At 43.4% G+C, this 23,681-nt stretch overlaps 1 protein-coding gene across 1 annotated transcript in view; it reads right to left on the reverse strand.

Annotated features, from left to right (window-relative positions):
* kmt2ca (lysine (K)-specific methyltransferase 2Ca) overlaps positions 1–23,681 on the reverse strand; it is an 81,196-nt gene that overhangs the window by 20,374 nt on the left and 37,141 nt on the right. Inside the window, exons 13-34 of the mRNA XM_030769621.1 lie at positions 21,963–22,076; positions 20,919–21,772; positions 17,684–17,803; positions 15,928–16,044; positions 15,036–15,140; positions 14,220–14,324; positions 12,904–13,085; positions 12,084–12,248; positions 11,538–11,647; positions 11,026–11,103; positions 10,624–10,836; positions 9,082–9,213; positions 7,299–7,418; positions 7,031–7,155; positions 5,871–6,066; positions 4,431–4,529; positions 2,463–2,600; positions 1,809–1,841; positions 1,498–1,632; positions 1,163–1,310; positions 830–1,056; positions 670–743 (exon numbers count right to left, since the gene is read on the reverse strand). Of these exons, the coding sequence (XP_030625481.1) occupies positions 670–743; positions 830–1,056; positions 1,163–1,310; positions 1,498–1,632; positions 1,809–1,841; positions 2,463–2,600; positions 4,431–4,529; positions 5,871–6,066; positions 7,031–7,155; positions 7,299–7,418; positions 9,082–9,213; positions 10,624–10,836; positions 11,026–11,103; positions 11,538–11,647; positions 12,084–12,248; positions 12,904–13,085; positions 14,220–14,324; positions 15,036–15,140; positions 15,928–16,044; positions 17,684–17,803; positions 20,919–21,772; positions 21,963–22,076 (3,590 nt within the window). The remainder of the gene's footprint in view (positions 1–669; positions 744–829; positions 1,057–1,162; positions 1,311–1,497; positions 1,633–1,808; positions 1,842–2,462; positions 2,601–4,430; positions 4,530–5,870; positions 6,067–7,030; positions 7,156–7,298; positions 7,419–9,081; positions 9,214–10,623; positions 10,837–11,025; positions 11,104–11,537; positions 11,648–12,083; positions 12,249–12,903; positions 13,086–14,219; positions 14,325–15,035; positions 15,141–15,927; positions 16,045–17,683; positions 17,804–20,918; positions 21,773–21,962; positions 22,077–23,681) is intronic.

Raw genomic sequence — 23,681 nt, forward strand, 5'->3', positions numbered from 1 at the left:
CTACTCCCATATATTTGCACAAATTGATTGCAATTAAAATAAATGAAATTACCTGTTTTACTTATGAGTTGTGTTATATTACAGTTTCATTTCAGAGTAATTTCATTTTTTATTATAAATCAGCCTTTTCTGGATTTATGAGCCAATTTTATTTTCTTTGGATTTTATTTTGATCCAGATCAGGTTTCATTTTAATCAAGTAGATGTATTTGAACTCTCAAGAACCGCCTATGACAGCCACAAAGAGGGAAGCCATTTGTAATGATCCAAGCTTCAGGCTGCATATATTCATGTGTTCAAACCTTAGGACCCATCCACCCTTCTTTTTTCTTTTTTTTTACCCCAGTCTGGTATAAATATGCAACATGTAACAGAAATTAATTTGCTGATTAATTTAGATAATCAGTTTAGTTACACTGTGTAGGTTTAATCAAACTTATCAATACCCAAGACATTGCCGACTGATTTCACACCAAGTACATCACACCAAGTTCAGTTATACTTAGATATAACGTAAACATCTTTTCAACGGAGTCATTAATTTACTTCATCTTTTCAAACTAAATGATAGAGATTTACAAGTCCTCCTTTAAATGCCTATGTGGCCAAGGAAAAAGCCACTGCAAAGGCAATGCCAGCACTGTAGTACAAATTAAAATGATCTCTTACCACATAGGGTCCTCTCTCCTGAGAACTAGCTTTCCTCCAAAGCTTCGCAATTTGCTTAACTCTGGTAGCCCAGTCTAAAAAAAAAAAAAAAAAGACAATGGTTAGCCTCACTACACTGGCAGACTACATTTACAAATACTCACTAATGGTAAAGATGTACCTGGAAACTCTTCTCTCAGGTTAGGGAAGTTCACATTGGTATAAAGGACAGGAGCAACAGTGGCCATGTCACCAAGGGTCTCCTCTTTCTCCCACTTCAAGGTACTTCTCTGAGCATTGGACATGGTGTCTGTCTCTGTCTCTGCAGGTGGGGCAGATCCCGGGACAGGGACAGGGGAGCTCCAGGGACCAACCACATCACCTCCTAGCTGGTTGAATTTTTTATCCCTTAAGATATAAATGTCAGATTGTTATGCAAATTCTACTTCATATCCTAATGACAGCAAAAGCAAAACATTATGGGTTATGTTCAAAGTTAAAATAACGGGCCCACCTCAGGTTTTCTGGAAAAGGCATTCGGTGGATGGGGGAAAAGTTCCCAGGAGCACCTGGTCCAGTCATCATGGGGTTTGGAGGAAAGTGGGCGTTTGGTCCCATCATTCCATTAATCATGGGCATTCGAGGGAACATCCCACCATCCCCTGTAATAGATGCATAATATTGTCAATACTAAGATATTGATTGGCAATACTGAAACAACAGCTGAAAAGCTTCAAAAGGTTCATTACTGAGAATTATAATAACACTAATTTCAGTTGTTAGAAATTTTAAAATGATTAAAGTGTTATCTTACGATCTACTATAAGATGAAAATCATGAAAGATATACCTGGGTTCTGTAAGGGAATTGCTGGAACTGGCAAAGTGGGAGAAGGGTTTGGTGGCTGGGCTAGCTGGGATGGCTGGCTGGTAGTTGGACTCAGCACTGCTGTAAACAGATCTTCCACATCTTTTCCCTCCAGTTCTATTTAAATGTAAAATAACATTTTCATCTAGATTTCACCAACATTTCATGCACTAAACAACTCTCCCAGCACAATAATACGAAGATTGGCATGTGTATTATTTTAATTAATTTCTTAAACCTACTGCACAAGTCCAACAAACATAATCTCATGCAGAGAGAATGGAAACACTAACCTGGGATTTTGTAGAGCTTACTCAGAATGGCACCTGAAAATGATATTGCAGAGTAAACCTGAAGTTGTACCAGCTTACAATTTTGCAAAATATTTCTGGGCATACAGTAAATCAACAGCCTTCCTATCAGTTACAATGAACACATTGCTGGTTGCATGTCACTATATTTGTCTGATTGAGAAAACCAGTGACATACAATAGTAAAAATACAAATCAAATTATTATAATGACTACTCTAATGTATCATATATATTGGCCACAGACAGGCTGAGAAATCTCTGTGTGAGCAGGTTTTAAAGGGAAAAATGTGAAATGTTTTGTACCAAGGCACCTAAGCTTAATTAACATTCACTCAAATACAGTGTAGGGTATAACTAAAGTCAAAGATTCTAAACTATCCTGGGTAACTCAGACTCTCTTCAACTCACTGTGTGTTTTCGGTCTCGTTGTGTTCAACTTAATCTAATGACAGAAATTTGTGAATTTCAAAATGTTCCGAAGATACCACTGACCGAAACAACATGAACCATCTCATCGATCAAACCAAAAATCGATGTGACGTGAACCACTGCATTGATCAAATCGGAAATTGATTCGACGTGAACCATCGCATGGATCAAACTGAAATCAATCCGAGAACAGAGATCTCCTTACCATCAGTCACCATTTTATCCAGCTCAGGGCTCAGTATTGCATCAAGGGGCTCCTCCTGTAAAGGCCGAGGACCTCGAGAAGGAGTGGGGTGAGAGGGAGCTGAAGGGATGTCCGGAATGGCCCCAATATCCAAACCAGCTAGGTTCAGGAGAGGACATAAAGAAAGCGGTTTGTTTCATACTTTAAATACAGTTTCTCCAAAGAACACCACTCCGAGCCCCATTCCACTCAGAACAGAGCTGTCACACTGGAGAGGAGTAAATCAGATCTGACGAGCAATTTATTTCATACTATGTTTGAGTGCTCAGTATAAAAAAAAAAAAAAGGGAAGGAAAAAATAAAAGAGCAGGTGGAGAGTGAGGCCTGATCCTTCATGTCATGGTAAAATAAGCTCTCCAAGCTCTTGCATTTTCCCCCTCGCACTCACTTGTCTTTTTTTTTTTTTCCTAACATAACTCAATTTTCCAAAAATAACAGGAAACTAATTTGTGTTGCCTGCCCAACCAAGTGTGAAAAAAACTGTGTCCCCCTCAGAAATAGCTATACTTTCATCATCTTGTATCCTGCCCCATTAGAATAGATGAGGGCTTAATCAATGGGGGGAAAAAAAAAAAAACAGTCGGCAACTGCGATGATTTATCATAATAAACACTGTCATCAACATTAGAAGGCCAGATATTGTGCTCTGGAAGCTGAGCAATGTCTGTACCATCAGTGAAAAACCGAGCTTTACTAACAATGACCTTGAATCCTGTAGAGCCTAGTGAATGGTAGTTAGAATCTCATTTTTAACATGAAACATGGAATAAATCACTGTATAAAAACTTGGTACCTACAGTCAAAAGTGCCGTGGCAAACAAAGGGTACAGCAGTACATTCTGAGGTAAACGTTTCAAAATATAAATGAATGAAAAATTAACACACACACACACACACAGAGCCACAGAACCCCCCCCCACACACACACACACACACATGCGCACACGCGCACGCACACGCGCACGGACACACACACACACAACAAAGCTCTGTGCCATCATGACACTGAGGTAAGAGAGGACGTCCTTGCCAGCTGAAGGAACTGCCATGTGTGTGAAATTAAACTCGCTCTTTAACCTGACCTTTACTTCTCTCCACTTCCGCTCAGGTTACCACTTGGCGAGGGAAATTAATTATGAAGCTGTCGCTGAGAGACCTTTGGAGTACAGCATTAAAATGAAAGTAGGCATCTCTCAGTTTATCTACCTCACTTAACGCATCTAACTAAAAGGAAGAGACAGCTCAAGGTGAAGCTCTGTCAAATCCCACATCAGACGTGTGAAGTTTAGTTTTCACCCCAAGTATCACTACAAAATCCAGCATAAAACATGCAGTTTGTGTGAGTTGTTAGTATCAGATCGCAGAAGAGAGACTCTAAGAGAAGGTGTTTTGAGAGAGGAAGTGGGTCATGCAGATGCAAAGACAACAGAGAAACACGGGGACGTGTTTTGGGACCGAGAGGCCATGAGAGGGGGACAGCTCTATTCCTAAAGCCAGACGGGCCTGGCCAACTGGTCTCTTACCGAATGGAGAGGGGGAGCTGTCCACCTGGAAAGGGCATAAATCAAGACCTACAGGAACCCAAACCAGATAAAAAAACCAAATAATTATCATCCAAAGGAAATAAAACCATCACGGATGGCAGAAAAAAAAAAAAAGAACACTGACAGACAAGAAAATTTCAGCACAAAGACAGCAAGTGGCAAGAGGAAACAATGCAAACCAAGAATATTCAAAAGAAGCAAAATATGCAGCAACGAGGGTGAACAAGGGAGCGAAAAAGGGCAAATCATAAAAGAGGATGCAACAGGAATGCCACAAGGATGGAGCTGACCTTTCTAGCAAGGGAGTGAATTGAATTAGTCTGCAAAGAGCACATAGTGGGTGGGGGGGTGGGGGGCGCCAGACTGAACTTGGGACTGTGACTACCTGAATCATTGCCTGGCTTGACCAGGTCATCCGACAGCATTCCCAGGAGATCATCGTCTGAGTGCAGAACCAGGTCCGCTAAAGGATCCTCCGCATTGGCTGGAGATTGAGAAGATATGCATTTCTGAACCTCTGTGCATTCATCTTACTGAGCATAGATAGAAGACTTTGTGAGGCCACTATCTTACCTAGTTATTTTCAATGCTGAAAAAGGACCCACTACAACAACCTTGGCTTAAAGTAGCACAAACAAGACCATTTGGAAAATAAACACTTCTAACACAATCTTGCTCCTTAAACTTTGTCAGCTTGTCAGTTAAAGTACTACACTTATATAGAAACTCCTAAGCTGTCAAATAAAGGCTTTTTTTTTTTTTTTTGCTTTTTTTCGTTGTTTTTTTTTTTTTTTACAAAGAAGCAGTTAATGTACAGCAGGGCACGCACTGCTTTAAAGGGTTAAATCAGAGATAAGGTCTGCAGAGTACAGAAAGAAGCTTAGTTTAAGCATAGGTTCAATCTTTTTGTGTCTATGGGAAATGAAAATCTCCAAGGACAAACAAGAGGCCCTGAAAGCCTGCAAATGGTTTAGTGATTGCTCTCCCAATGAGCACGAGCAAGGCTTCAAAACCATGGGCTCGCTTTGATTACGGGGCTTCTATCCTCTCAGAAAGCCCAGACAGGGATTTCAGGAGAGCGAACATGTGCTGGCAAATTGGGTTTTAAAATGTGTTTCAGGCCTGGCTGGTGCTGAGCTACTGTGTGGCTGGGCTAGTTGTAAATGAGGGTTGACAGAACTGAGGATGAGGAGACATGGTGGAGGATGGGTGGTTGAAACAAGCCTCTTCGACCTTTAACAATAAGCTAATGAGGACAAAAGAGGATTTAAAACAACATGGGGGTCAAGAGCTCAATTTATGATCTGGTACATCATCTTTTCCTGCCAAAAAAGATGAACATAGGGATGCCCTCATGCAAACTGTTAAAGTTCCATTATGAGACACTTTGGCGCAATAGTTTATGATACATGACCCATTTACTTGAGATAGAGAGAGAATAAGACGTGAAAAATGCATTTATCCCTCCCTGCAGAATTCACTGCAGTTTAAACCACGTTGATGTGACCTGATGGGTCACCACTGAGGGACATCCTGCATTCTTCAGTGAACAAAAGAGGGCCATTCTAAGTGACTGTGTGCACTCAAAACATATCTAAATTACTACGCTTTTGTGCGTGTGTACGTGCGTGCATTTGTGCATGTGTGTGTGCGTCAGAGAGAGAGAGAGAGAGAGAGAGAGAGAGAGAGAAACAGACAGAAAGCTAGAGAGTAGACAACGTAGAGATCAAGTATAGAGAAAGGCTGAGTGAAGAGGCTGAAAAAAAGAGAGAAAACCCGAGGCTAGTGAGGGAGGAAAAAGGAAGTAATGTGCATATTGACATACGTAGTGCCCCTGCTTTGCTTGGGACGGGGGTGGCAGTAGCACTGAGGAGTGGGTCAGACGACGGGTCGAGAAAGCTCGTGTTGGCATTGGGTGGCTTGCTGTCTCCGTGAGAAGGGTCATCATCCAATAGGCCTGTCCCCAGTGCCTTCCTGCTCTGCTTACTCTTATCCAACAGTTCTTTCCCAAAGAAGGCCTCCTGTAAAAGCATCGATCACAAAAGTGTCATTGCACAGTACAGACCCAGACACATCATTTGCATAACCTTACACCACGTGTCTCTTGACAAACAATCCACCCAAATGGCATTTACATAAGGACAGCTCTGCCTAACCAGTTTTGCCAAACAACGATTAATTGAATTGGTTGGGTTTCCCTCTTGGTCCCTGTAGAATATTAGGGTTTGGCTTGGGAATAAATTACTCCACTCAGACAAAGTGTGACACTGAAAACCCATAGTGAAACCTTAGAAAACCTGGCTGTGGTAAAAATCCCTGAGGCGCTTAGAAGACACACAACAGCCACGGTTCCCACTAGGCATGGCCGTGTGTTTCAAAGTTGCCAAGATGTCTGAAACAGTCACATGACAGCACAACTGGGATTACAGAAGCTGTCAGGAGCATCACTCCAGGTTTATGAGAGCACAGAAACTCACATTAATACACAAACACGTGACCTTTGGCTATGTGCTTCCTGGTTAAGCAAGTATGTAATGCCTCCACATTTCTAACAGCTCCAAACTATCACTGTGACTACTCCCCACTGCGCTAAAACATTAAAGGCCTAATGCGCTGGGAATTAAATTATTCATTTGAGTCATTTCTCTGGTGAGGACCTTAAGTTTAATTTGAAGCTTGCAGAACAAGAAAGCCCAAAGTGACAGCTGGTGCGCTTAATGCATCGCTGCCTCACAGCCGCTGAGCATGACGGTCCTGCAAAGAGCAACGTGGCATACTAACACAGGATGCATCCAGGTCCCAGAAATTCTGCCACATTAAGACCCCACAGGCTCATTAAACAGTTCACTTACTTTACATGTCACTCAAAGCAATAATCACAAACCACCAGACTGACTATGTTAACAGTATTAACTCCCTGAATCTAGCTCTAATTCAAGTGTTACATTGCTCCGGTTTGGTGCAGTGCTCCAGAATGGTACATACCTGTAGGTATGAGGGAAAGGCCTCTTCCAGTTTTGTCTTCTTCTTTCTGTACCTCTTCTTCACTTTCTCCAGCGTCTCAGTCACAGGTGGTGTCTCATCCACTGGCGTGTCTGGCTCGTTCCAGCCTATCAGGATTAAAGTATACATCAAAATATCTGACTACCATACAGGCATGCTTTACAGAATTAAGCATGATGTTTTTAGCCAACAATATCATTTAATGGTACACGCATGCAATGAATCAAAACCTGAGAGCAGGAGAACTTACACTCTTCTTTCCCCGCAATGTTCTCATTCAGCGAGCCAGAGGAATCCTTTCTACTGAGGGTGCGTTTGGCTTTGCCCTGCCCTGTCCGGCTTCTCTGACGGACCATGAAGCCACCGATGCCTGGAGAGAGAGAGAGAGAGAGAGAGCAAGGAGAATAAACGTCTTAGGAGATGAAAAGCAGCTGCTGGAAGCTCAAATTCCGGTGATGAAAGCGGTCAGAGATTAATAATGGGAAACAGTGACAGTGAAATCCTGACATTAATCTCCATTATTCAGGATGACGTATGAGCTGTGGGCCAAGTGCTGGGGTGATTCATCTTTAGCGGCACTTGTTCTGAGAGGTACCATTTCAGGTGAGCCTATTTCTGGCTGGCCACACCATCACATCCCTCCACACTCCCCACCTTCAGAGGGCAGAGTGCACTCCTAAAAACTGCCTCACAGCAGTAAGAGACCCTGCAACGGGTTTAAAAAAAAAAATGCAACACGGGGAACAGCTTTTCCATCAACCCCTTCAAAAAGCTAACAGCAAGTACATCTAGGCCTGAGTATATCCAGTTCAGCTCAAACTAAATGATAAATTCACTAGACTACAAGAACATTACGGTAGAACACCCCAACTGTACAGTGTCCTTCCATTACTACATTTTTAACTCACTTGACTAAACCAGTCTCTCAGTGAAAGGCCTGTCAAAATGAGGTTAAAGATCCCTAATCTGACAAAAAGCAGGGTCACAGGGTGCTCAAGCCTTTGCCATGACCCCTAACCCCTGTGCAGCACTCTGCAGTCTGTTGCATACACTGGAGCCAGCGGGCGTAGGCACAGCGGTGCTCTGCTAAAAGATTAGATGGATGAGGTGAGCTCTGATGTGTGCACTACCCCAGTGTCACCCTATCCATTACAAAAGCTGCCATGGAACTCCACTCGCATCAGTATGAAAATATCAAAGATATCAAAGCGCTGACAGCTACTGGTAAAGGTGGCTTGAGTGGCAGAGAAGAAATTACGACACTGAAGGAAAGAAGAGGGGAAAAAAATGAAAAACTGTGTAAAAGAAACCTCTAGGACTTCATGGACGTCTCCAAGACAGAGTATGCACATGACACTCTTTGTCATTCACTTAGAAGCAAGTACTACATACAAGAATTTACAAATTCCCCATTTTTCAGTGCCGGTAACACCTTAAAATATATAATATTTGATACTCTAAGTTAAACTGGGCTAAATTGAGAGGGGTGATGGAAAAAACAGAAAAGACACACATCTGAGCAGTAGCAAAATGACAGAAGGAAGTGAGCAGATTCTCATGTTGGAAATAAATCAAGCCCCACACATAACAGGGATCCCCTTGGGGGGATTAAAACTGCAATTTTGCCCATAACAACTCGTTAGTGGCAGATAAGAGTGGAAGGACTGCTAGACAATTCAGCGGCAGCAGAAGAGATGACACACTGTGAAATGACAGCCCGTCCAGGGAATAGCTCATAATGCATTTAGAAAAAAGTGGAATGGGGAAACGTATTAAAAAAAAAAGTTTCTTTTTTTCTGGAAACATAGACTACTTTTGTTTACCAAAAAATGTTAAGAAATGAATATTCTTTTCTGGAAGCCTCAGCTTAAAGCTTAAAAGAGCAAGTCACTGTGGGATGCTATTCAAGGTCCAGAGTGTGCAGCCACACTATTTCACAGTCCACTGGAGCTGTCCTCTCCGATAAGTGCACCCCCCCCCCCCCAACCCCTCGCCCCCCTCTCTCTCTCTCTCTCTCTCTCTCTCACTCTCACCCGGCCTGTACGGCTTCCTCTTCCTTTTCTTGTTGCCGTCGACACTCTCTCCTCCTTTCAGGTCATCGTCAGCGGGCTCTCGCTCAGGACTGGAGTCTGATTTGCCGTCACAGTCCATAGTGATGTCCCCTTCTGCCGAGGAGACAAATAAAGAGATTAGCATAGAGGCTAGCATTCACACGCCCACATACGCGTACACATACGCATACACTACACGTACACGTACACATGCACGTACACACACACAGACACACACACACTTTAACCTTGCAATTTTAATCAGACCACTTCAGAGCCATCACTCTTCAGGGACTGAAGCAGACCCTGATAATGAGCTTGCATTACCACTATTCAGCACAGAAACGAGGGAATTACAGATGAGGGAAATTAACCACAATGACAAATAAACCAACATTTACAACATGAAATTTACCACTACCAGCATGTGACATTTCAGAAGAAACAGCGTGGGAGGACACAGGTGGACTCATTATGTGCAATTACCATCCAAAATAAACAATAATACTGGCAAAGGCACTGAACCCACGTTTTCAAGGGTCATTAGTTTGGTTCTATTACAGTGCAATGCAAAAATACCAACCACCTCTCCACCAAATATGAATGTAGTGATCCGAGGGTTCTGGGAACACAAATTATGCAACGCTTCCAACTTGAGCGGAATATTCCAACTTTGCGTAAGACTAACCAGAACGAGTGCACTCAAAGTTTACCTAGCGAGAGCTGAGTGTTGACTGACGCGTGTTGTGTTTGTGAGACGTGGCGTTGGGAGGGACAGGGTTAAGTCTATGGCCTAGTTCCTGCTCATTACCCCCTGCTTGCACTCCCAGAGTTGTGGTCTGATGGATGGGCCAGGCATTAATTCAGTTAGACCCAGAAAGCCTCTCATCACTGAAATGCCAAGGTAGGTATAATTTGCTGACTGCTGTTTTCAAAGCCTTTCTTCCCTCTCCAAGTCAAATTCATTACATGGCTGGCCCTCCCTCCCCGCCTCCCCCACTCTCTCTCTCTCAACCTCTCTCCCTCTTTCAAACAAATCTGTACCGGCATGGAAGGGAAGTCAAGGTTTTCACATTAACATGTATCTAAGTCTCCAGGTAATGTGGCTCTTCCTTTTTTTTTTTTTCCTCATCCTCCTACATTTCTTCTCTTGCCGCTCTGATTACAAATCGCATAGGATGGCACTTGAGGAAGTCTGTAGCTATCGCTATTGAAGCTGGATTGGATGAAAGTGCCCTTAAGTGGTATACTTTCATGCGAATAACAACCGACGAAAGAGAGGTCTATTTTCACGATCAAAATGTTTTCATAAACTTTGGGACGGCTGACCAAAACAATGCCGTGCAAGGTCGTTTCATTATTTCGCCACAGCGTAGTCATCTTTCATAACGCGCGTGGTACGTCTACATTATACAGTCTGGATGGTTCACGTTCTCTCTAAGAGTCAACATAACGCAAACACATACACACGCACAGGGCCCTTCAAACAATCAGCCAAGATACTTATGAACACAAAGACGATACCTCTGCTGTCCTCTATCTCTCCGTCGCGGGAGAGCTCAGACTGGGGGTCTGGGGGAGTCTGGAGCACGGCCACGCTGTTCTGGTTGATGATTTTCAACTTGAGTTTGGGTTTTGGCCGTTTGCGTCGTGCCGTGGGCACAGAGAGACTCTGCAGCTGGCACAATCCTGACTCAGTCAGACACACTCCGTCTTGAGTGTAAGTCTTCTGAAAGTCTAATAAGGGGAAGAGGTTAAAAAAACAAAAAAACAAAAAAAAAAACCAGCTGATTACTTCAGTCCTGTAGTTAGAACGGGTTTATTTCCAGTGCAATTATTTGAACTTTAACAGAAATGTACCTTGCATTTTGTAATAAAAATTAATGAGTAATATGGCAAGTATAGAGAACAAATGAACATAATTACCATGTTCTTTGATTTTTGTTACAATCTGGGCCACTATGGGAGGCTCACTGCTGTCGGTTTGCTTTGCAACAGTATTACCTGTGAGCGTGGTGAGAGAGGGGAAAATGGAACAAAATCATGTTTATCATTAGATATTACCAAAGTCATTTGTCCTATCATTTATTCATGCTAAGAGGACTGTTTGGATCATCCCCAGCTGATTACATGAACTGCAATTTTCTCTAACCAAAGAGGCTGTAGCATGATTTGAAATTCTAGCCATCTGTTTTTTTTTGTTTTTTTTTGTTTTTCAATGGAGCATATTTGGCCGGGGTGAAGTTTCATTGACCAAAATATGGTAGCGCTCTTCTGTGATTTTTATTCAGTCCATTCACATTCATACATGAACTCACTTGCTCTTTAGCATCTGTGCTGCTTTAAAAAAAAACAAAAAAAAAAACATGCCCTATGAAAAGAAATGACCTTCTCCTGACCTTGAGAGAAAAGTCCAATGCTGGGAAGCCTACACTTACCCTGTGAGGACAGTGTGTGCATTCTGCACATAGCACAGTCAAAGCCATCGTCTGCTGCATTCTCCACCTCTTCGTCAGTGTTAAGACCTTGACAGGATGCATGGACCCACCTGGAGAGGAGTCAATCTCATGTTACACACAATTAGATAGCATCCTACACACACAACCAGGTAAGGAGATGGTCAAAAGCCAATGAACAAGATGTAGTGACCTTTCATTCCATTTACCAAAACCCCAAAGAAAAGACTGTTCTTAACCATTAAGCTATGAAAAAAGGTGAGAGTGGTAACGGTTCATGTTATGCGCGATTACACAAACAAACAGCAAAAATGCAAAAGTCCTTTAAGAAAAATTGCAAACACAAAAGAGGAGCAGAAAGTGCTTCACAGTCAATTTCAGTGTCTGCCTATATCACAATCAGTGACTAAATGTGTGCGATAGAGGGGGAACGGAGATCTTGGCAGAGAATTGCATCTCTCTGGGTCTGTCCCCAGATGCCCCTTCATCATTCCTAGGCGGCACCTGGTTTAGTGGAACGGTGCCCACCTGTCACACTGTTGACACTGCAGGATGAGTTCTTCCTCCCGGTAGCTGCGCACGCACACCGGGCACACGGCCAGGCTGGCGCAGGGTCCGCACTGGGTGTAGTTATTCTGCCACTCACAGCGTAGGCCTGGGGAGGTCGCGCCGCACTGGGTACAGGACACACACCTGGGTGTAGGAAGCCCAAGGGAATTGGAGAATGTTAAGAATATACAGTCACACCTGTTATCTTCCCATGTACATGTGTTCATGCCCATCCCCTCTCGTATTTTCTGTGGTAAGAATGTGCAGATGGCCCTTCTTAAAGACTTTGCATACGGCTCAACACTGAGTGGAATGACCTAAAAATAAATATTGAAAGAGATCCAACTGAACTAAAACTCATGTTGTATGCGTTGTACTGTAATGTAAGCCTAGCTTTGTTTGACTGAGGATTACATCTGACGTTACACAAAATATGTGGGGGAAGACCTCTCTATCTTGTTTGAAAACAGCTGCTTAATCCCAGCCAAAGATCAAGTGAGTGTGAGACCAGGGAGAAGGGGGGGGTGGGGGGGTGCAGGAGAGAGATGAAGTGATGAAATACCCAAAGAGATTGAGAGGGAAGCATAAAAAGAAAAGGGGAGTATCGGAGACAGAGTGAGTAAGTGTTAAAGAGACAAAAATACAGAAGGGTATATCAAAAATGGACTTGTGCCATAGTCCAAGGGCCAAGTATTTTGGAATGGTGGGGCACAGGGCAGGCAGTTGAAAAGTGTGTGTGTGTGTGTGTGTGTGTGTGTGTGCGTGCATGCGCGTGTATGTATGTGTGTGTGTTCCTCACCATTTACACTTCCAGCCGCCCTTGGGTACGTTCTGTAGGGGTGGGTCCAGGCAGTAGGTGTGATAGCTGATGTCACAGTCGTCGCAGAGCAACAACCGGCCGGGGTCGGTCGCCTGTCCACACGCCTCACACACGGTGCATTCCAAACATCGCCAGCCTTTACTCAAAATCACTTTAGTGATCTGAAACATACAGTGCGCACAGGGTGAGGGCTCGCGGGCTAGACCGAGGCGAAAGCGTTAAGCGGGTCGTATTTAAAGAGGAGAAAATAACCTAGAAAGCTCAAAGAACATCAAACACACGCTTGGTTTGCAGGTCAGCTCTGAGCCAGAGTTATTTGCTGGAGGGATACGCTGGTATTTACAAATCAATAGATGTGTGCAAGGATAAAGCAATCAAGACCTCTTCACTCTGCTCCAACAAACCTGAGCCCACATGTTACGGCAGAAATGTACTCAGGTAGACGAGAACATCCATTCTCACGGCTAGGTTTCTAAAGTCATAATCGAATGGGAATCTATTCAACAACTCCCTATTCTCTCATTTAAGGAAAAAGGACAACAAAAACATCAACTCAAGGCTGTATATTTATGAGAAAAGTAACAGAACAGTTACTGCAAAAGATGGTCCCTGGCACTCACTTGTGTAAGGGTCAATAAAATATGTTTCGGAATGTCTGCAACCTGTAGATTCTGCATATGATTTGCAATGCACTTCACTATGAGAGAGACGTGGTTTCCCCTGTGCTGGAGGAAGGGAGCTGACATATATGGGGAAGACATGCTACTCATCCCAAGAGATTAGAATCATCGGTCATAGTGAAATATGTGTTTGTTTCATGACAAGAATTCAGCTCACGTAACTATGCAAAGTAAGACCACAAGACGTTACGCTGAACATTTCAAAGGCTCCAACCATGATTCCATTTATTACATACTGGTTAAGCAGGGGGAAGAGCAAAGAGAAGACTTCTAATTGTGCAAATGTCTGGGTTTTTTTCTATTGTGGATTCATATTAGAGGGATTCACCAGGGCACGTAAACAAACTTTATTCCATCAAACGAAACGTGTGTTTACGGTGTATCTCTTAATCCTCTGTACGGTCTTTACACTTTAATACAAAACTGCCTTAAACCAAGACCTGGAGTATTAGCCTGCCATGATTCTTACTAGTGTCCCATTTACAATTGCTGCTGATCGCCGCATGTGAGTTCGTAAAAGTGCGATCAATCATTTCAAGTCACTCTGATTGCTGCTTTCCCTGAAATGTTGTTATAGGAAGGGGGAGTGGTAGGAGAGATGACAGACATGCTTACCTTGATGCTGACACAGTAAGGATGATAGCACTGGCCACACTGAGAGCAGGCAAGCAGTCTGCCCTCAGCACCCTGTCCAAAACTCCCACACACCACACACATGTCCTGCAGACACAGTGAGAAAGAGTTCAGCCGTCCACCGATGAATTTAGGCACATACATATGTAAAGAGTGCACACAAATAGAGCATAACCCCCCAGCTAAAACGCTTTAACAGCTCTTCTTCAGAGCCTTATCGAAAAAGCAGGGTTTATCTGTCCTGAGGGGGGTCGTAGAAACGCAGGGTCACAACCTCGAAGAGCTGGCCAAATGCAAATGAGTTCAAATAAATAAATAAATAAACAAATGAAAACAGTATTGACGGGGGAAATGTGCACAAAGTAGAACAAAGTACAAAGCAGCGTTGTTTACCAGTTCTGGAATTATCAATGTTGACATAAGCCCAGCCAAATATGTTTCCTATTTACGTCATTTAATTTTGCAGTCTTGGAGAAAAGTTAATTACTGTGTGCTGATGTGTGTATTGGGCAGTGTTTAGACTGCTCCATGTCCGTGGGCCTTTCAGATAGGGGAATGAGCAGGAGACAGTGAACCGAAGTGGAGAAAGAGAAAGCCAGAAATGACCTGAAGATATCACACTCAATCTAATGCTCACTACCCACACAAGGTCAACAAACACGCACGCACTCACTCGCTCTCTTTCTCTCCAGTACACAATAACAAATGCAATATTTCAGCAAAAAAACACACACACACACACATACGCAAAGACACACACACACAAACACGTCAATGGAGCCATAAAGTGCTTCTGACCTGTCTGAGGGTGAAGGCATCAGAACTTGAGAACATGACTACAGTGTTGTGCATTGTGTTCTCCTCCTCTTCCTTCAACACATACGGCGTCTCCACAAAGCTCACCTGCAGAAAGTGTACAAAACACAGTTCCTACTGTTACTACCAGTTCATATGCAGCATCTATTTCATCAGTAAATCAAGCAGTGAAAGTGTAAACAGAGTGCACCGCACTTCTGTTAAGGTATCATCAGTCTAAATCAACTGAAAAAGTCATTTTGTGCAGATCAGTGAATACATGATGAGCCCAGGTAAGCTGCTTTTTAACATCCCATATAGCTATGTGTAGGCGATCCATACATTATAATGTAAACCTGAGAAACAAGGAGGCTTCATTATCTAAGCAGAGCACATTCTCACTGTGTAATCAAGACTCTGCCTTTGTATCTGGTTGCAGTCTTACTTAACAGCTACGTGCAGTATTGGATTCCAATAAGAATGTTTGCAATTGGTACATGATGTCTGTGTGTGTGTGTGTGTGTGTGTGTGTGTGTGTGCGCGCGTGTGCACTTGTGTGTCTCCAAGTGCTTGTGTGTGAGCATCATTACTTGCTCAACCAACTTCTCTGAGAGATCTATCTTGGGGAAGGGGAAAAAAAGCCATAGGTTGGACTATAGATCCAACTCCTGAAGCAGCCAAACAGTTCTTCAGCCATATTTCCCTCCATTAGACGCAGTATTTCTGTTAATGTCAGCACGGGCAGTTTTGACGAAGCCATTTCAGTCAGTTCTTATGACTTTAGCATGAGTCTGAGTGCCTTTCTCTGGGTTTACCGTGAGCACTAAGCTAAGCACAACACATTTGAGGCCTGTATTATTCATGTATGCAGAAGAAGAGTGTGGGAGGGCCATACCCCTGGGGTCACCACAGTGCTGCTGTCAGCCTTCAGTCTGGAGCGTCCCCGGCCTCCTCTCCCAGACAGGTTAGCCCCCCTGGGCCGCCGCCTTCCAGGGAAGCCCGATCCACGACCCTGGAAGACAAAAGCAGAATTTAATTTCACATACATTTCAGAACATCTCTGACTACCTTAAGGAAGGTATTTCTTTGCCAGAAATCTCTGTTTACATATCTTAATATAAAATAAGTACACTAATTTGGTAAATATCCTGCAGAAAGAAATGTTGTTACAATTCACCCTATACCCTTAGAGTGACATTTGCCAGCATGTGTGACTACACCTAAATATGTGGGGTGTGGATAATAAGAAATGGAAAGAGAACCTTTTCTTTTAATCTAAATGGTTCATCCTCTTTTTATCTGCCAAAGGCCCCACCCTCCTCAGTCTTCATCCAACCATTGCCTTAATAGCCCACAGCATGGAACTTCCCAGTTTAGTTTACTGATGTTTCTGATATATAACCACCCTGGGCCTTTCTCCCCATTAGTCATACCCAACTGGGACAAAACTACAAACGTCATCCAAGACTGCAGACGTCCAAACAAATTTCAGGACACTCACCCATATATTTCATTCAAGTAAATGAACAGCTTAAAGCGAGTTAGCTGGTAAACTGATTTACTTATCTCGATTTGACACCATTTTGGAATTACTACATCAAAGAGAGAGCTGCGAAAAAAATATATCCCCGCAATTTTTTGGAATTCACGTTGAATCTAATTCACTTGAGAGTTTCCTGAGGTAACTTAGCCCGACGATTGGCTTTTGAGATAGAGCAGCTCCACCCAGTCAAAAACCTGACCCACTCCACTTAGACTCTGTTCCCCTGAAAACTAGCCTACACAGCAGCTCACATTTCAGAGCCTTCTCCTGCCAAACTGCCCTGCATTTGAGGTGTCCCATTGCCTTTGCACTGGCCCAAATCCCACTTCCTCCTAGGTAATTACCTCACTGTAATGCAGAAACGCATTTGTCAGACAGGACATGTCAACTTCATTTAGAGAGATTGCCTGAGGAGCTTTTCTCGCACCATTGACTCTGAGTCTAATTTGTGAAAAAATGAATTATGGAGGGTGGGGGGGGAGAGACGTGAGTCTAGGCAGACGTTCGCCCTCTGAAACTTCTCAGATACAGCCCACACGAGCCTACCAGCAAACATTAATAAGATGAGGTTTATGATAGGAAAAACTTGGCACAAACTGCTGTGTAATGAACAGGTATAACGATGAGAGATTACTGTCTAAGGAATCTATGAGTCTGACTCTCATTTCCGTCTCCAATGCTATAATGTTAAGCAGTAAGCAATAAATGCCGTTTACTGTACTGAAGGGATGCTCTAACACTTCAAATACAGATGTTCTTCAAGGCAGGGAACTTGTGAATCTGTATAATCCACTTAATGGCGATTCACCTCACCTCAGGAGGCACTTTAATGTCACAGAGGTGTTGATTGTGAGCACTGTGAAATATGGCGTGAGACAAAGCTGCAAAAATGGTGACAACGCAATTTCATATCACATTATCGCCATGACAATTAGTCGTCTGACATCTGATTTATCCTGGTCTGCAGCTCCCCGTGCCGGCCCTGATCCTGTGGCTGACAGCACGTGTGGAACCACACGCATATACCTTTTACACTCTGGATCACACAAGGACACATATGCACACACGCACACACACACCCCAGTCATACACCCCACCCATCATTTACCACTCTCATGGTCCAGACGGCCACGCCCGGTAGCTGCCTTGCTTTAGGGCCATCCAAGGCCTCTGAGCGCTCTGGAGACCAGGAGGGTGAGCTGACTGTGCTACGGTTACTCCATGCTCCCTGAGGTACAGCCACGGGCGGGGAAGGATGAGGAGAAAAGGGTGGTGAGGAATGGGAGGAAAGGAGAGGGGGAGGAGGGGGGGAGGGCGACAAAATGCAGCAACATAAACGTGAAAAGCTAGCAACATGAGGAAACAAAGCATACCAGATGAAAGAACAGTACATTGTGACAAATGCATCAGACAAGCCCAGAGATCAAACAGAGATGAAGAAGTTTGGGACAAAATTCAATCAATCAATCAGAACAAATACGGAGAATGTGATTTTGAATAGAGTGGCACTTCAGTGCAACGTCAGCTCCAAAAAGAAATCTCTTTTCATTTTTTTTCTACTTTAGAAATGAAGATACATCAAAGTTCTTATTTTAAATCTACTTAACCGGAAATCACACAAAAGGGGGGGTGGGGGGTGGAGTGGGTTTCCATTCTATCAAGTGTCTGCCCGTCTCCATGGTAGTGGCATCACTTATTGGTGTGTTTACAAAACAAGTGTGATTATGTCAGCGTGACGGCGTGCGGCTCTTTGAGATAAACAGGGCAAACGTCAGGGAATTTCATATGGAGCATCGTTGGGACTGCTTAGCTTGTTTAACAAGCTAATCGGGGTGAGACTATGTAATTAGGCTCAATAATACAATCACCGCAAGGCTTCTTTTTGGGTTTTTTTGTTTTGCAAAGCAAAATTATTTCTGTGTTATAAATAATATATAACAGCCATGGGATGGGTTTTTTCTTTTTCGTTTCTTTTTTTTTTTTTCTTCTTCCTTGTATGTATAGTTTTGTCCCAAACTTCCATTTTCATGTCAGGCACTTAATGAAACTGATGAAAACAAAATATCATTCCCTTAAGCACAAAGCGACTTAAGTGTTACTATGCAATCATAAAACCTGAAACGTTGCACTCCGGAGATGAGTAAAGATCAGAGGAGGATATGAATAAAGATGTAATGACAGAAATAAAGAGAGAAAGAAAGAAATAGATAAAAAGAAGATCGTCATGCCAAGTTCAAGCACATGCCTGTGAATTCAAGGCTGTTCAGTCACAGAGAAACAGAAACATAACAAAATCATACAGTCAACAAAGGAGAAGCGAGTGTTAAAAAAAAACAAAACAACAACAACAACAACAAAACAACGAAGCTGGATCAGACTGTTTTACGGTGCAATTAATTTCTGCTAAATTACCACTGATGTTAAGGGTACCTACAAATTCCACATAATTACAGTAAAACTCTTTGAACGTTTTCCTGTGTCTCCTGTAGACAGTGCGGTGTATAATTTATCAGTGCCTGACAAAATAAAACATTTACACTGACCAATAGCCTAGCTCTGGCCAAATGCCTCAACAATATCTGGGTTAAGCAAGTGGATTAAGCATATACTTCTCATGCAGCATGTTTGCAATCTACATATCCAATTCAACCATGTGCAAAGGACTTAACTCCTCTATCCTCTTACAAATGCCAAGTGCTAAGCTTATCTTTTCTCATGTACAGCAAAGAGAAGTAGGCTAAACGTAAAGAAATGAGGCCACCATAAAGAAATGCATACATTAACTGATATAGGTCTTATCAACGACAGGCTTCTGAAAACTCCAGTCCTTTAAGTTTTATGTTAAAATGATTATTATCTATTTAATTCCACACAATCCAGTTCACAAAGAGAAAGACACATAGCGCTTCATATGCTAATATATTAATATAAAGAGAACTACCTATAGATTTTGAAATTCCAATAAAATCCCACCCGCAAACCATACAGCTGTCCTCCCTTTACCCAGGGGGAGTCAGTGGGGGGTAGGTCAAGGAAATGTTGTGCCCAAATCTCATCTACACAACAAAACGTGCTGAAGTTCTTTCTCCTTTCTCTCCATCTCCCCCCCTCTCTCTCTCTCTCTCTCTCTCTTTCTCTCCCCCTCACACACTCATGGGAGTGCACACTGGCGTGCACGTACTCATGAACACAAACACACGAAACAGGAAATCCCAGTAGGACCCCTTGACAGCCGCCCACCCTCCAAATTACGGTATGCTGAGAAAAGGCATCCTCCAGAGAGAGAGAGGGAGAGAGAGAATAGATGGAAAAAAAGAAAAAAAAAAAAAGGGTAAAAGATGACGTTCACTGCTCTAGCCATCTTCCATACACGCGGGGCTGGGATGTGCTTTGCCGTTCAGATCAAAATACACAAAGTTTTTCCCAAAGTCACATGGTAAGGAGACTAACTCCAAGATGTTTCCAAACACTGTAGTTAAAGCACCAAAAAAAAAACAAAAAACAAAACTTTGTTTCACAAATTGTTTAGTCATTGTTTGAAATGTATTCTTATGGGCACAGCGTTACCATGGTGCCAAGTTTAGATTTTTTTGTTTTAGAATTTAAATTTCTGACAGCCTGGATGGGTCTAAAAAGGAGTCCTCTGCATTCTCCTTCTTCCCGAGCTCAAAGTGAAAATGCGTTTGTGTCGAGCTTTCCAGCTCAGTGAGCAGTTATCTGAATTATACACCTCCAAAAAGACTCCTTTATGTTCCTCTAGCATCAAACCCCTGGCACTGCAGCCAGCTCCCAACCCCCACTCTCTGGGCTATTCTGAGTTATCAGAGAGAGAGAGAGAGAGAGGATGAGAGAGAAAGCCAGTGAGAGAGAGAAAGAAAGACAGAGAGAGAGCGAGAGAGAGAGAGTGAGAGAGAGAGAGAGAGAGAGAGAGCGAGAGAGAGAGAGAGAGAGAGAGAGAGAGAGAGAGAGAGAAAGAGAGAGAGAGAGCGAGCACGAGAGAGAGAGAGAGAGAGAGAGAAAGAGAGAGAGAGAGCGAGCATGAGAGAGAGAGGAGAGAGAGTGAGAGAGCGAGAGAGCGAGAGTGAGAGCGAGCGCAGCAAGAGTCTTTCCACATTAATTAATACACCCTCCACAGTGGTGCTAATCAATGTGACTGAGCAGCACAAAAAGAAAGGAGAATAATTACTGTGCTGCTGCAAATGTGGATCAGAGAGAAGATCACAACTCCCTCAGAATCTGCACCCTCTAACAAAAAAACCAACAAAAAAAACACAGCAGCTTCTTTCCCAATCAAGAGTCTTTCAATGAGCAGCAAGAGACAAGAGCAGAAACCTGTAGCTTACCTGCTTTACCCTGGGTCTCCCTGGGGAGAACTTCCTCTTGGAGATGGCTGGCTTTCCCATGCCTATTTTGGGAGTGATGGAGATGAAGGTGGTGGGAGGCACATTGGCACTGTATCCGCCCTGGCTCTGATTCTGGCTATGGGTGGGGGTTTGGTTGTTAGGGGTGTGCCTTGGGGAGGCCTCTGTGGAGAAGGGAGACTGGGCCAGCTTAGCAGAGCCCTCAGGGGACATTCCTGGAGAGCGCTTGGGGGCCCTGTCTTCCCCTGTCGGGGAGCTGAAGCCTGAGAAGCTGCGTTCACTAGCAGGTGTGGTGTCCATCTCTACTGTAGGACTGTCCTCAACCGCCTGCGGGGTAATGCCAGCCTCAGGCAAAACTCTCTCTTCTTCCTCTTCCTCCTCCTCCTCCTCCTCTTCCTGCGGCTGCTGATGCTTCTGCTGCTCCAGTTCCTCCCGCTGCTGCTCCTGCTTCTCCTCTTCTACTGGACCCTCAGCCACAGTTTCCGGAACAGTCTCTTTAACAGTCTCATTTGTTGGTGAGGGTACTGACAGACATACCTCCATGGGCTCATCCTCAGGTGCAGCCAAAGGCTCAGGAGATGTCTCTTTGGTGGGCGAAGCGTAAGCAGCTTTCGCATCCGCTTTTGGATCGTCCTCTGTCTCGCCTGGCAGGGCATCAGACGGTTCTTTCCCCGATTCCGCGGCACCGATGACGCGCCCCTCGTCGAGGTCTTCGGGAACTGCGGGGCCCTGTGAGGAGAGGGAGGCTACTCCTGCCAAAGCAGAAGAGTGGTGTGGAGACTCAGGAGCCTCTGTCAAAGTGACAGTCACCTGAATCTCCTGAGCAGGTTCGGCAGCTGAAAAAAGAAAAAAAAAAAAAAAAAAAAAAAAAAAAAAGGCTGGTTAGGAGAATTGCAACAGTAAGACGGTTGCTAAGTGACACTACAAGGAGTACACCATGGAACGACACAGCATCCAATTGTAGGATGTGGTTAATTTATATTGAGTGTGATGGCTAGGGTGGACTTGAGGTACGAGGTAACCTACCCGTGCATGTACCTGATGGAGAGGGCGCCTTCGGCTCCTCAGAGAGAGGGCTCGTTCTGGTCTCCTCCTGAGGCGACACTGTCTCCTCCTCAGCTTCCACTGCCATGAACAGTCCTACGGAAGGAGAACAACAAACATTAGAGACATCTAGTATTTCACTGACAAAGATATCAACATAAAAAAAGAAAAAAATTTATTTCACAGGTGACGTTAACTGTGTTAACAAACGTGAATAAACCATATGAACAGGCTGCTTTACAAATTACGCGTTACACTTTCACAAACCTTGTAAACCTGTAGATTAGCATTATTATAAATGATAATGCAATACTGCACTTTAATAACACTGGTCCATGACCTGGCAGTTTCACTCAGAGCTCCATCTATCTGAGCCAAGAACCCTTCATGAATGGCAGTAAACCAAAGGAAAGATGTCTATATACTCATCAAAGACAAAGTGAAAATTATGCAGGTGATATGGTTTTCCAAGAGAGGTGCAAATTACAAGCAGCAATGTATTTAATTAAGAGACGCAGAGTCTAACACATTCTGACAGCTTTTCATGCAGTTTCAAAAGAATCGACAAAGCAATGCTGAATCTCTAAGGAGGCAGAGCGACACACATCATGCTTCAAAATCCAATCTTTCAAAAGCAATTTCTGAAAGAAAAAAAAAAAAAAACCTTGATCCTACAGTCCAGTGGCCTTTCAAACCTAAACTACTGAGCTGCACTTATTTCAATATCAGCTGTTCCTCCTCTATAAAGAGTGTCACCTTTGAAAACAGATTCAGGTTTTCCAAGACAGGGCACATCAGCTAATTCGGTCAAGCAATGCATTAGACCGTAAAGTGACTTTAACCACTAAAAAACAAAAACTATCGAGATGCTCGAGAGAACACTCGGGTGAACAAATATGGATTTTGGCAAGAGCATCAAAAATATATTACAATTTGGAAAACAGGGGTGCGGGGGGGGGGGGGGGTATAGAAAGAAAAAGAACAACTTCATCCTGTTTGCTCATCCATCCCTCCCTGACGCTCACACATCATACTGCAGAACAACTCAACCCGGGAGACAGTAAGACACACATCACCATGACAACCCTACAAGCCCTGCTCTTGTTAGACACGAATGAAACAGTCTCAGACTGGGGGACTGACAAAATAAACAAATAATAACAGAACAGTTATACTCAACTCTTCATTACTACTGACAAACCCAAATTTGGGCAGATTACACACATTGCCAGCGACAGCTGCCTCCCTTTCAGTCTGAGCTGTGATTTTTTTTTTTTTTTTTTAGCCCACAGGCATCGCACAAATGCCTGAAATTAATAAATTCACCATCTAAACATACTTGACAATGGGGGAGATTTTTTTCTAAAAACACCATCTTCAACACATCACCCAGTTTTACTCAGCTAATCAGCTGAAACTTAATCCCGATGAGCACCGTGGCCACTCAGGGAAGACACTGGTTGGAATTTGGACTGGACAAGCTATTTTGGTTAGATAAACAAACTACTATCGACCTCTAGCCATTTGATGAGACATCTTGAAACTGACATGTATTCCAAGAAAAATACCCTTGTGACAAAATAAGCCCACAGCAAAACAGCTTCCCAATCACACACAGGCCCTCAGCCAATGTCAACTCATCAAACCACCTTAGCAGTTTTGATAGACTCTCTCTTTCAGACAAAAATGCATCCCATTTCA

The sequence above is a fragment of the Chanos chanos genome, chromosome 3 (genome assembly GCF_902362185.1).
Source record: "Chanos chanos chromosome 3, fChaCha1.1, whole genome shotgun sequence".
Taxonomy (NCBI): domain Eukaryota; kingdom Metazoa; phylum Chordata; class Actinopteri; order Gonorynchiformes; family Chanidae; genus Chanos; species Chanos chanos.